Consider the following 14,466-nt stretch of genomic DNA (forward strand, 5'->3'; position numbering starts at 1 on the left):
ATGCTTGATGCATACTTTGTCAAACAAGTGATACATTTTTTTCCTTAGCTTTTATTTATTTACTTATTTGTGGATTATTTAACTTTTTCCCAATAATATGCTAAGCAAAAATGATCTACTAAGCAATAATTTCAACATTTAAAAATTATAAATAATGTCTTTACACCATGCATCATTTTGAAGTGTTCCTTATGGATCCCAGCACTGGGCTGGACATAGTGAAGATACTAAAATGTACTGGTTCTGAAACTGATTCTTGGAGAAGGAGTCAGTGATTCTCCCTACTCTTAACGTTCTATAAGTGATTCTGCTCTATAAATGTAGACAGGATTATTATTTTGATTTCTTTTTCCTTTTTCCTTTCAAGGAAATAGAATCTAAGATAGGGAATTCTTATGAAAGTTGAATTTAAAAAAAAATCATCTCTGGTTTAATTTCAATAGAATTTTTTTAACTGTTGAGACAATAGGCAATAATTTTTGTTAGGCCACCATCACTGTTAAAGGTATAAACTATTTCACTTGCATTTGACCATAAGTTTAAGAATATTTGATCATTTAAAGCATTGGAAAGTCTGTGATTTTTTTTTTTCCTCCACTGTGAGATGATGAATGAGGTTGGGCTCTTGGAAGCAATGCTCACTAGTGTGGGGGCCTTTCTAGGGTTGGTCTCTTCTGGAGTTTTTGCCCTTAGATTTGACCACACTGAGCCTCCAGTAGTTTGTCTATTAACAGCTTACATTTTCCTATCCTGGTTCTGGCTCATGGGTTTCGGCTCTGGTAAGTTATGATTCTGTTTATTTGCCTGTCTGTCTTTACATTCTGTGGAGAAACTTTGCCCTGTGACTTAATTTTTTCTGACAGAAATAAGAAGAATTTGATTTTTCAGTTTTCTTAGCTTTTTACCTTTTGGGACAGAATAATGTTCCTTACATGTCATTTGGACTAGAAACTGGAAGCCTGTTTTTCATCTTTTTATCTCTTTGTACCTAGTTTATTAAATGTTATGTATGTAAATGGATGAATGGCTTATCCTAATTCTAGGCGATATGCTTCCTTAAAGAAGAAATTGATTCTTAAAGTGTTCTTCTGGGAAGTTGAGTCTTAAAATGTTATTCTTTTAAAATGACATTTCTATGGCCTTGCCCTTAGGACCCATAACAATGTCTTGCAAATTGTAACGTGATGCCCCAAACATGCTTCTTGCATAATGAGCTATGAAGTAAATTCAAGTTTGGTGTACTATTTCCAGGCCCAAAGCACTGTCAGCTCAGCTCAGAAGGTGATCTAATTCACCTTAAAAAAGAAAAAAAAAAAAACATTGGAAAAGGGCTTAAATGGCCATTTTTTGTTTATTTTTAAATGGATTTCAAGGTGCTTGTTTATGTGGTCTGTCTGAGTCCTTTTGGGCTGCTGTAATGAAATATCATAGGCTACTAGCTAAGGTGACTGATAAACAATAGCAATTTATTTTTCACAAATCTGGGGACTGGGAAGTCCAAGATCATGGCAGTGACAGATTTGTAGTCTGGTAAAGGTCTGCTTCCTCAGAGATGCCTGTCTTCTTGCTTCAGCCTCATGGTGAAGGGGTCAGGGAACTTCTCTGAGTCCCCTTTCAGTGGGCACTGATTCCATCTGAGAGTGCTCTGCCTTATGACTTAGTTTCCCACAGACTCCACCTCCCAATACCAATACCATCACAATAGGGGGTTAGGATTTCAACACAGGAATTTGAGGGTATATAAATATTCAGCACAGATTATGGTGAAAAGATTAAAAAAAATATGCAATCTTCATATTAAAATATTTTGTCCATAGTGATTATTTATGGAAATGAGATTACATTACTTTATTAGCTATTAATGCATCTACTTACTTCACAGAACCTGTACTTGAAATTATATTTTCAATGCATAAGAAATGTAGTATTTTCACAACATTTACTTTAAAAACCCTTTTTTTTCCAATCCTAAATAGTTTTTCTTCAACTTTCTAAAATTCTTTTTGCTTAAATTTTAATGTCCAGATTGCTGTCCCCCAAATGAAATATCAATTCCTTTTTTTCCCTTTTATTTTTCTTCTGAAAATATCCGCTGAGATTTTAATTTGGATCCAGGTTATTTATGATCAACATGGACTATCAAAATGCTTCAGTGACAAATTGTAGATATCACAATAGTGGGCAGTTCTGTGATTAAATGGATTTTTAATAGTACTTCAAGGTCTGTTCTTTTGGGTGAGCTTACCTGCCTTCTCCACTTGTATTGTTTTCAATATACTGAGATCCCAGAAACAGTTCAAACAATATCAGGGATTCAGAACAAATTAACATAAGCACTTGAATACCTGTTTGATTTGTTAAACACATGTCCTCTATTGATAGAAATTGGTGTGAAGTAGCTATATCATTCAGTAAACTATACTTGGTTTATAAGGAACATATTCTCAAGGGCTATTTTTATTAATAATAAACAGATACACCAGAATATAAAAGATAAACATTTTATCACTTTGATAAATTCACTTACTTTAAATAAAATTTCATTTGATTTGGCATCTTGATTTCTGGAGGTCACAGCGAAATGAAAATAATTACAACAGGTTTCAATCTGTTGCAGTATTAAAATGATAAATAAGCACTTTGACAAGAATGTACTAAGAGTGTTCTATTCATGGTACAATGCAATTACAAGTAGCACCAAACTCAACACTGTTTAACTTTCCACATCATATTTTGATTTATCTTGATCCAGAATTCTCAGAGAGGAAGTACATTGAAGTTACTAGAAAACACTGACTTGGAATTAGGATTTATCTTAAAAGCTTATTTGTGGAAGTACTCTAGCCTTATTCAACAGACCACTGAGAAGTCTGGAAAAACAAATCCCAAAAAGAATTATTATGTGCCAACTATATAAACAATAAGAAACCTTTATTAGGTACAAACCAGTAAGATTCCTTGCTGTTGAAAAGTGTCAGACATCATGCATTACCTGAAGTTTAATCATATAAGGAAATCAAAGCAATACTTAACATCTTTGAAGTTAAACAAAAGATTTACAAATTGCTTCTCAGCTGAATCTTATTCCATCATAAAATCCAAGTCCGTTAAAAAGTTCAATATTTGCTTCTTAAGGAAAGGGAATGGTCATTTATTTATTTATTTTTTAAAAAGATTTATTTATTTATACAAGCACTGAGTACAGTCAGAAGTGCGGGAGGGTGAGAGAATTCACCAGAGCCAGAGCGGGGAACAGAACAGGCAGACTGATGAAATACACTGCTGAGGGGAACAGCAGGTGTGGCAGGAGAGGTCTGTGGAGCCATGTGGGACCCTCACCGGCAGCCAGGGATCGAACTGGCGCAGCTGGGCTGCGGGCAGCTTCGTAGCCCAGCGCTCAACTGCTGCGCCACCAGGGGAGGCCCAGCAGCATGGCCATTTAACCTAATCCTTTGGACCTTGGCTAATGATACAAATTTAGATCTCAAGCCACCTTTTTTTAATCATAAATTATTGATATGACTTTAAAGCAGATCACTTCTTTGTTGAACTTCCCTTCTATTCTTCCTTTCCTTGTCTGCACAGTGCATATTCATATTGCGTCTATAAAGCTTTACTGTTATGTTTGAAAACCACAACATATATGTATTTTTGGCAACATAAACTGATTCAGAAATGAAATTCCTCAAGATTTTTAAATTATGAGTTCATCTGATAATTGACCAAAATTTAGTTCTTGCTCACCTCCTTTCTTTCTTCCTTCCCCCCCTTTTTTTCCTGTGGCCTTCCTTCCTTTTCATCATTCATACATCCAATCCATCCATCCATTTCTCCAGTCATACTTTTATTTGACCATTCCTCAATCAAAGCAAATATATTTTTTGAGAATTTTATATGTGCTGATCACTATTCTAAGTGCTGAGAATTCAATGGACAACAAAATAGGCTACCCTGCTTTTGTTGAACGTATATTCTTGGAGTAAATATAAACAATAATCAAAAAGGAAATTAAATAATATAATTACCAAATGTGATTAATAGTATAAAAAACCTTATATACAACCTTGTTGTGTATAATATTGAGTTTATCTGATTTTTCAGTTATTTCAGAGAATAAACATTTGTAAAAGTCTCATTATAGAGCTCATGTGATGAATAGAAAGACATTTGTGTCATTACTGTTTACTAAGTGCAACCCAAAGTTTATCATTAGGTTCCAAATAAGTATTCCGTAATTTATTATTGTTGTTAAAATTTCTTGTATGCTCTAAAGCACTTATCACAATCCATGCTCTGGTTTTGGTTTGCAGACTGTTACTGGTCTATGGTGATTTAAGTATAGAAGTTTAGAGTAAGCTTTTAGAAACTTTTTTTTTTAAGTACTGATGTGCAGTAGATTGAGTTAAAAAAAAAACAACAGTAAAACGAAGGTAGTGTGAAAAGCACTATTCTAAAATACCCTCTGCTCAACTCTATTATTAAAAGGATCAAAGGATTAGAAGGCAGTGGGAATAATGTAAGGGGAGGAATTCAACATCAATTCAGTGCCTCTAAATGCTGGGTAATTTATTCAGTGTTAAATCAATGACTGCAGGAATGGTCTATGCTACTTAAAGTACCTTCTTCTACATGCTGGATCTGAGTTGATGTCAGAACACAGAGTTGGGGCTCTCAGTAGGTTGCCTGAGTACTCTATCTTGCAATATACCATGTAATATACCATGGTATTCTCACTTGTAATATACCATGGTATTCTCACTTCAATGCTATTGTACCATCTTTAAGTAACAAGAATAGCTTTTCTCTTTTCTTAATATCCTATTTGCTGCTGTTTCTATTGTTGTTTCCCAGAATTCTCTTCCTGCCAATCAGGGTAAATGTACAAATTTGGTTTGATAACCTGCCTTCTCTGGGAATATATAGCTCACTGAACCTATTCTTGATTGTGTGAACTTGATACTTGGACTTGGCACTTGCTTCATTTGTTAACGGTAGCATCTAAGTAATAGAACTGTACCACTTTTTAATTTTCAAGCTTCTATTCACATTTGGGACTAGATCAAGCTGTAGGTCACTGCTTCTGAAATGATACCATTCTTAGGAGTGATGTGCATTCAGGTATTTTATATTTGTTTTCTTTCCTGCAAAGTGGGCATTTTCAACCTCTTTGCCACTGGTAAAGTTGAATAATGAGTGAAGCCAGAGCTAGGGATTTAGTTCCTTGTGGTCAGTTTCTATATTCTGTTCCAGAGTTGCTCTGCCCCATGTCAATATTGGTCAGAATTGGGAATTGTATAGAAAGGTTTGATTGAAGATGTGATAATCTTTCTTGGTGAGAATATTTTATAAACTAGTTCCAATGATTTTTTTCAAATTAATGCCAGAATACATTTATAATATGGTATCCTTATGTCACGGGGATAATTTCATCATGCTTATATTCTAGGTGGGCCTCCTAGGCAGAACTGGATCCGGGAAGAGTACTTTGTTATCGGCTTTTTTGAGACTGCTGAACACTGAAGGAGAAATCCAAATAGATGGTGTGTCTTGGGATTCAATAACTTTGCAACAGTGGAGGAAAGCCTTTGGAGTGATACCACAGGTAAACGGAAAAGATTTAGCCAGGGAAAAAGCTACTAAATAAATTATTTACTATTACTTGACACTTGTACTCAAACAATTATCATTCCCCTGCACAGTGTATTCATTATATATTGTCTTTTTTTCTGCAAAGCAGTCTTTTCTTAGGGAGAAAAGTTATCTCTAAAAGTCTGGAATACTGTGACTTGTAGTTTTGAAATATTAATAGTTTTGGTAAAGCAATTATTACCTTTACCAAAATACAAAATTCATGATGGGAACGTGGGGCTTTTGCTTTTATCAGATCTTTAGGGTCCTGCTTCAGTAGTCTGCGCTCCAAGTTAGCAGTCACAGCAGATTGAGAAATGCTTTGAAGGATAGAAAAGATGCTGCTGAAATAACAAACATTGGGAAGCATGAGGTAGTGGAATTGAAAATAGAAAGTGTAATGATTGTTTTTTGTTCTTTGGATAGAATGAGCCATGTCAGATTAAACTGTAGCTATTTTCTTTTTAAATGTCACTCTTTGATTTGGGTCACAAAGGATCTCTAGCCTCACTGGCTTAGTATCATTCTGTGTTATTGTGAAAGAGGATTTGTTACATATGTGAGAAGTAGCAGCTTAAAATTCCAGTTTAAAATGATCTAAATCACACTAAGGAATATCTTCACTGAAACCAAATCTGAAAGGCATATATGCCATAATTCTTCTGCAATTTATTCTCATTTCTATGGACATAGTTACGGTTTTACTTACCACTTTGTTCACTTTGTGCTAATGGGTACTGAATTCATTCCACTACCATAGTGCCAGCAATTCTCTCTTATACCCCAAAATTAAAATGCTGGGAACATCTCCAGATGGACTGACTACAAATTGAGGCTGAGAAAGGAACTTGTACTTCTTGATAGATTATCTTTATGGAACATTTGCTCCTTTCAGTTAATGAGGCATTAAATATTGTAACTGCTAGATTGATGCTTTTAACTCATTTTTCTAGACTTTGCATGTTGCCAGGAACTTCATCCTGTTTAACTTTTGAAAAACAGTATTCTTTCTTCACAAAGATAAAAGGGATTGTGAGATGATCTAAAGACAAATAGGGAATGCAAGTATCCCAAGGTGATGGCATTAGGCAGTGTAACAATGTTAAAGAACACTGAATAGTATCTGGTTGTCCCAGAAGCATTGCTGTTCAGTTGACTTTAAGTCTTCTGGTCCTGTCTTAGCTACAATAAGGAACCTTTACTTACTATTGTGTTTTGGACAGTTCTACCTGTTAGAGTAAGTAAAACTCTAAAAAACATTTCAATTTCAATAGGAATCCATTAGCTTACCATCTCCTAGAGATATTTTTGTTTTATTGTGTGTTCTATTTAGGAATCCAAGTACATAAAACCTGGAAGGAAATTGTATGGACTGGAGTGATAAAATTTCTTTTTCTTGCCTTTCTGTCAAAGCTTATCTTCCAAACTTGCCTTGATTTCGTCTTCCCCTCTCTTTGGCTTCAAGGTTATTATAAACAAGAAATACTTTGAAATATACTTTCAAAAATATATGCTCTTGTGATAGTTGTTTCTTCTTGATGTTTGTGACCTAGGCTTCTGGGACTGTCTCCCATTATCACAAGAATGTCTTATCCAGAATGCATTATTTTTCTACAATGGCATCTTGACAGCAGTTAGCAAGTGCCTAAGAGAAAAAGAGGATCAACTCTTTGTATATCTTTAATATCCAAATCAAGAGATGCTTTCGTTTTCATAACTTACCTTTGAAAGTTCAAATTGTTTGTTTTTCCTTTCCTGGAATTTGACCTTGAAAAAAAGAAGGAAGCAGGAACTAAAAATCTGAGAACTAATTTTGTTTGCTTTTCCATCTTTTCCTTTCTTCCATCTTTCTGACCTTGCAAGAGCATAGATCTCCAAGATCTCTGACACTGGGGACATCAGAGATCTCTGGGGTCAGTTAGAAACTTGTTTTCAGACACATGGATGTGAAACATTCCCTCTCCCCCGTAGTGATCCCAAAATATCAGTTGTGGAATCACAGGTGTCATTAGTTTTGGCAAGTTTTGCAGGTTTTTTGAAATTGTTCTTCCCTCCTGTAGCTAAAAAGCAATCTTGGGGAATAGGGTATTGTGTACATTTCAAGTTGGAGCCTTCTTTAATTTGTCCACTTAACCAGTGAGCTGTAAAGAAGACACATAGGAGTGATAGTGACACCTTTTGTCAGGCCCCGTTGTCTTAGGCAATTCAAACACGAGGACTTAAACTTGTTTATTTGTCTTGAACCATGTTAAGCAATTAATTCATGAAAAACAGAAAAAAATAATTCAAAAATGGAGTTTTTAAGCTTCAATTACAAGTTTGAAAGATGCAACCTATTTGCAGGGAATGACTAGGTTCATTCTTACAATGAGACTTTTGATCTAAAAATAACCTGTCTGCACATTGCACTTCCACTAAGAGTTAAAGAATCTTTTTGGGATATCAGAAGGGGCCAAAATAGTATCTCTAGATCTGAGCAACATAATTGGAGTACAGCAGTTCTCATTCTGCTGAACAATTTATTAACTGGTTATTAAACTCTTACATGCTTAAAGTTGTAGCAATTACTGTAGACTCTGTCATTATATAAAATGTATTTTGCTTCCAATCCAACCTGTGAACTTCCTAAATGACATTTGTTGCCATACATCAGAGATCAAAGGGAGAAGCCAAGCTGATAAATGACATCAGAGATCAAAGGGAGAAGCCAAACTGATAAATGCAATCATGGGTCAAGGCACCAGCCAGTCAGGGTGTGCCGTTCGAGGCTACAACAGACTCCAGCCCATGTCCTGATGTCACTGTTGCCACCATGTCATAGTGTCCTTCCATTTACTCCAGTGTTGTGCTTTTCTCTTCATCTTCTTTGTGTCTCTCATTATTTGTTGTTCACAAATTACACTTCTAAAAATAGCATTTTGATTTTGTGATTTACCAAATCAAAAACCTTATGGGACACCACATTTTTACTTAGTAAAGTTCAGATTCTACCATGGTGGTTTAGGTCCCTGACAATCATGTTTTCCAAGCCAACCTTTCCTGTCAGATTCATCACTCTACCCTTGAGCACCTTTAAGTTCCAGTCAAACTGCACTTAATGTTCCATGAAAGATACCTTGCTTTTCTCTCTCATTTCCTCTGTCTACGCACCTCCTGTGTCTGATGATTTTTCTTCACCATAGTCACATCAGCATCTCAAAGGCTAAACTCCCTTCCTTCCCACCATTGTCCTGATCTCTCCCAACAACTCCCACATCCTAATCTCACATGGTGTCTAGAACTTAATTTCTAAATCCCTCTTGGCACATCTCTCTGTCTTATATAAGTATTATCTGTTTATTTGTTTAATTTACACTCAATATTGCAAACACTTTGCAGGAAGCAAGAATTAAAGAGAAGTTCAATAATTAAAGAACACCTGCAAAATGAATATAATAGAATTGCAAAATAAAACATACTTTTTTTCTTTATTTTTTCTCTTATATACACATAGCACAATAGCATATGTATTAAATTTATGTTGTTTATGTGCTGAGTCACTGCTTAATCTCTTTACTGTGGCTCTACCAGTCTCTGAGTTTTACTAGACAAGTTATTTAATCTCCCCGAGCCATGGTTTCCTTGTCTATAAAATGGGTAATTGAAGCAACTACCTCAATGAGTCTTTTTGAGGATTAAATGAGTAAAGTAATAATTAAAAGCACTTAGGCTATTCCTGGCACATAGTAGATACAAAACACTGGGTTGTGGTGGTGATTTTTACCATTTATAGTTCCTTGAGGCAGAGGCTCATGTCCCTTTCATCTTTGTATTGAATTTGAAGTACATGCTGTTGGAATGAACAAATGAGGATGGACAATTTCACAGAGAAGTGATGATGAAAGGGGACCATAAAGTGTTGTAGAGTTTGTATGTTTCAGAAAGGTTGAAGGCAGAGGGTTGTGGAGAGGATATTCAGGTTCCCAGGCAGGAATATTATGGTCAAGTATAGAGACAGGAACTAAAAAGAGGTGGGTGGGGGTTAAGGAGAAAGAGGGAAATTCTTGACAAATACTGAAATGGCCCAGTAAGGAATGAGCCGACCTCTTGAACTAGGAAGAGGAAGGTATAGGGTGGCAGAAGAGCACACAGCTGTTGGCTGCATGTGGTGAATGAACCTAGGTAGTCAGAATAGGAAGATCCTGCTGTGATGTGATCAGAGTCTGGACTCTGAGGGTAGAGTGTAAATTCAAGGAAAAAGAGAAAAATAACTAGCTTTATGCTTAGGAATAAGGAGTCATTTCTCCCACTTACTTAATTTATATTACATATAATCACTATAGTAGCAAGTCCCATTTTGTTTTGTTTTTTAATTTGACATTCAAGGCTAAAACATAATGCCTGTTGCAGTGACAGGTGACCAACTCTGAGCACCATGTAGGCTGGGCCCTCTGCACTGAGTTGAGTTGTTGAAGAGTCAACTTCAAGGAGATTAGTCAGTCAGGTGGTGAGCAATGATGCTCTTGTTGAGTTCCAGGAATTGCTCATTATGCCAGAACTACATAACAGTAAAATAAATTTCAAGTAGTTATACATCATAACTTTCCTGCTGGTGAATAGTCTGAAAGGAGAGATAGAGGATTACTGTTATTTATAGATCTAGTGTATTTTCTGCTGTATAATCAGTTTGACTTAGCCGTGTAACTTCAGGACCACGGCTGTTTCATTTATATACCAGGAAACGGGCTTATGTTACCTTCAAGAACCTTTCAGCTTTAGAGATAAGTTTGTGGAAATTTCAAACACTTTAGAAGACAAAACTAAGATACCTGCTGGCACCCCTAGAAGCCAGAAAGTGCCAAATACTCTTTGTTATACAGGAACAGAATGTCTGATTAATTGTATGAAATTGGATTCTGTTGGAACTAGTTCACTCAATTAATTTTTCTTTAAAATAAAAATCAAGGCATTACTTTAATGCTGGACAATAAACTGTAAAGAAAACTACAGAATTTCTAAACGGTATGAAGTCTAACACATCTAAGATTTCTAGTTGTCTAATTTCAACAAAATTTTCTTCTTTCATAATTTTGAATATTTATCTATTGTAAATAAAATTAGTCAACATATATTGTCATACATTTCATTCGTATTACATATAAATCATTGGGCTATTATGAGAAAAAGTTAGGCATGCCATTTCTCAAGCAATTACAGAGTATGATCCAAGTTTTTTATGAATTATATATCATTGTGTATTATTCAAATTTTTATAATATGCTAGCAAATAACACTAAAAACAGTAAGAATAGTTGTGTCAAATGCTAGTAACATATAGTGGGACTAATTATGCAATGCTATGTGCTAGAAAAAATTTAACAATGATTATAAGTAAAATTTAAATTTTATAATAGTTTAGATTTACCAAAAAAAGTGTGAAGATAGTAAATACTAAGAATTCTCACCCAGACTATTATTAATGTGATATCAGTTGATATATTTTTGCAGATAATATCCCAAATTGATACAGTATTGATAATAAAGTCCTTGTTTTATTTAGATTTACTTAGGTTTTAACATTTTCTGTTCCTGGACTCATTCCAGCTGGCACATTATGTTAGATCATCCTGTCTCATTAAGCTCCACTTGTCTGTGCTGGTTTCTCAAGCTTTATATAATTTTTATGCTCTGAAAAGTTTTGAGGAATGTTTTTCATGTGTTTTGTAGAATTCTCCTCAGTTATATATGTTGTATGCCTTTTCAAGTGATGTGTGAGGAATATCATAGAGGCAAAATGCTGTTTTTATCACTTAATACCAAGGATCTTTGCTCAAGATGACTTGTCATTATTGATGCTGTTTTTGATCATCTGGCTGATGTACATTTGTGAGGTTTCTGCAAGAATGATCAAAATTATAGTGGATTGTTAGTATTACTCCTTTACGGTGGTTTGTAGTAAATATTTTTCCAGAAGGGAGAAAAATAATATTTGCTGAACTCTGATGTTTTTATATTTTTAATTTTTATCTTCACATTAGATCAATTACTTATTCAGTCAACATCTATTGAGCATATATTAGATACAAAACCTGTGAGCTGATAGCAGGGTACTCTGCAAAGTTATGGTCTAAGAGAAGAAATAGACATTAAAAGCAAAATACTCACAAATGCATATATAGTTTTTTTAAAGATTTATTTTTATTTATTTATACAAGCACTGGGTACAGTCAGAAGCGCGGGAGGGTGAAAGAATTCACCAGAGCCAGAGTGGGAAGCAGAGCAGGAAGAAGGATTGAAGTACACTGCTGAGGGGAGCAGCGGGCGGCAGGAGAGGTCTGTGTGCCATGTGGGACCCTCCTCCAGTGGCCAGGGAGCAGCCAGGGATCGAACCGGCGCTGCAGAGGCTGCGGGCAGCTTCGCAACCCAGCGCTCAACCACCGCTGCACCACAGGCGAGGCCCTGCATATATAGTTTTAATGTTCACTGTAAGTCTGAAAGTAAGTACAACTTTATGAGCTCATGTTTGGGGGGGAACATATTTTTGATTTTTTAGCGTCAGGAAAGATGCCTCTGAGGAAGTGACTTTTAACGTGAGACATGAAGAATGTAGTTGGCCATGGGAATACTGTAATAGATGAAATTCCCAGGGGGGAGAAAGAAAAGCCATGCAGCTGGCATAAGAAGGAAAGAGAGTAGAGCAGAGAACTAAGTAAACCAGAAGCAGCAGAAGGGGCTAAATCACATAAGATCTGTAGATTATCTGAGCATTTTACTCTTAGCTCTGAATATAATAAAAGATCACTGAAGGCTTTTTAATAGGTTAATGACATCATCCAGTTTATATTTGCAGTGACTGCCTTGGTTGCTAAATGAGAGTCCAACTGAAAGGGAAGAAATTACTTTGGTTTGAGATTTTTGTTGTGTTCCAGAAGGAGATTGGTACTTTGAGCCATGAGGTACTAGTAGAAATAGAGAAGTGAATGGATTTGAAATAAATTTTGGGGAAACAATTCACAGGCTGTGTGAAACTAAGGGCTTCAAGAAATTTAGTTCTTAATTCTCCTTACTGTGGTATATATCAAAGGCAAAAGAAAAAAAGATTATAATGTTAAAATAAAAATTATTTTTAGTTCATCTGTATGCACAGAGAGAATTAAATATTATTGTCACATCAGCATTTCTCAATGAAAGTGATTTTCTCTTAAAATATTTTTTTATCATATTAGACTAAGTGAACAGCAATCTGGTGAATGTTTTAGTATGATATAGCTCAGTGCTTCTTGCAAAGAATTATATCGTTATTTTGTCACCTCAGCAGGATCAGTCTTACCTGCCTCCCTTCCTTCCCTTCTGTAACATTCATTAAATTAAATAAACGTTTGATTTCCACTCTTTCATTGACTTCTAAGTTGTGGTCCTCTCCTGTGGGCCTCTATGGATTTGTAAGTAGAGGTGTCCCTTGGTTCATAGACCAGATGAACAGGTATGTTTATATGAATATCTATAAATTCAAACAACTTCAAAATCCCCTAGGAAGTTAAATTTATAAAAGAACATCAAAAAGAATATGTTAACAAAAGATAAATTTGTTCTAATGAGTTAATTATAACATATAATTTTTAACTTTGATTTTATATTTGCTTATAGTAAGGAATATTGCTAGGATAAAAAAATAATATTCTACCATTTACAATGATTTTAATATCTTTATCCTAAAGTTATTGGGACTTAATAACTATTAATGAGGTGCTTCAAATGTAGCTGTAATATTTTATTTCTTAAAAATTAAACAAAGTAAATGTAAGATTTTATTTATTTTAAAGATTTATTTATTTATTTATTTATTTATTTATTTATTTATTTATTTATTTATACAAGAACCGGGGTACAGGCCAGATGCTCGGGAGGGTAAGAGGATTCACCAGAGCCAGAGCAGGGAGCAGAACAGACAGACTGACGAAATACACTGCTGAGGGGAGCAGTGGGCAGCAGGAGAGGTCTGCATGCCACGTGGGACCCTCACCCGGTGGCCAGGGATTGAACCGACGCTGCAGAGGCTGAGGGCAGCTTCGCAACCCAGCGCTCAACCACTGCGTCACCGGGGAGGCCCAAATGTAAGACTTGAAAATAAAAATGAATGGTAAGTACATGGGTGTTTGCTAGCCAATTTTAAAATATTTATTTCTGGTAGAAATATTGTACAATAACAAGGGAAACATATAAAATGTTTTGGTTGTTTATGTTTTCTTCTTATCTCTTTATGCTACAGAAAGTATTTATCTTTTCTGGAACATTTAGAAAAAACTTGGATCCCTATGAACAATGGAATGATCAAGAATTATGGAAAGTTGCAGATGAGGTAAGAATGCTCACTAAAATAATTTTAAAAAGGCAGCTCATACACAAGAGTGGTTTTCATAGCTGAAATAATGTTCCACACTCACCTATGTTAATGTATGTGTGTCTATATATACAACTTTAAAATGGAGAGCACTGATATGCCTGGAATATGCAGTAATTTGGACTAGATCTTCTATTCTCCTCAGTGGTAAGTCTCCAATTATGAGGCTCCCGAGACAGCACTCATTTTCCTTCCTTTCCAGCAATGTGCAACAATGAGACATGAACTAGGAGAGACCCAGGTACCTGCAGTAATCCACGTTAATTCCTGATGCAAAAGATCTTTTTCCACACAATCTCAAATCCCTAGCTGGGTTCCCAAAGATAAGAAGGAAGATTTGCTTTGAGATGTCGTATTTCCTGGGAAGTATAGGTTTAGGAAAGAAGGATGATAATTATTCTAGAGCTCCTTCAAATAGCTACAGTTGTCTCAGCAGTAGTCAATTGCCTTTAGGGGAT

At 35.3% G+C, this 14,466-nt stretch overlaps 1 protein-coding gene across 1 annotated transcript in view; it reads left to right on the plus strand.

Annotated features, from left to right (window-relative positions):
• The window catches only part of CFTR (CF transmembrane conductance regulator), a gene marked incomplete at its 5' end in the record, with an annotated part of 159,942 nt that overhangs the window by 136,624 nt on the left and 8,852 nt on the right, over positions 1–14,466 (plus strand). Inside the window, 2 exons of the mRNA XM_084229492.1 lie at positions 5,447–5,602; positions 13,877–13,966. Of these exons, the coding sequence (XP_084085618.1) occupies positions 5,447–5,602; positions 13,877–13,966 (246 nt within the window). The remainder of the gene's footprint in view (positions 1–5,446; positions 5,603–13,876; positions 13,967–14,466) is intronic.

This window comes from Talpa europaea (genome assembly GCF_964194135.1).
Source record: "Talpa europaea genome assembly, chromosome: 3".
Taxonomy (NCBI): domain Eukaryota; kingdom Metazoa; phylum Chordata; class Mammalia; order Eulipotyphla; family Talpidae; genus Talpa; species Talpa europaea.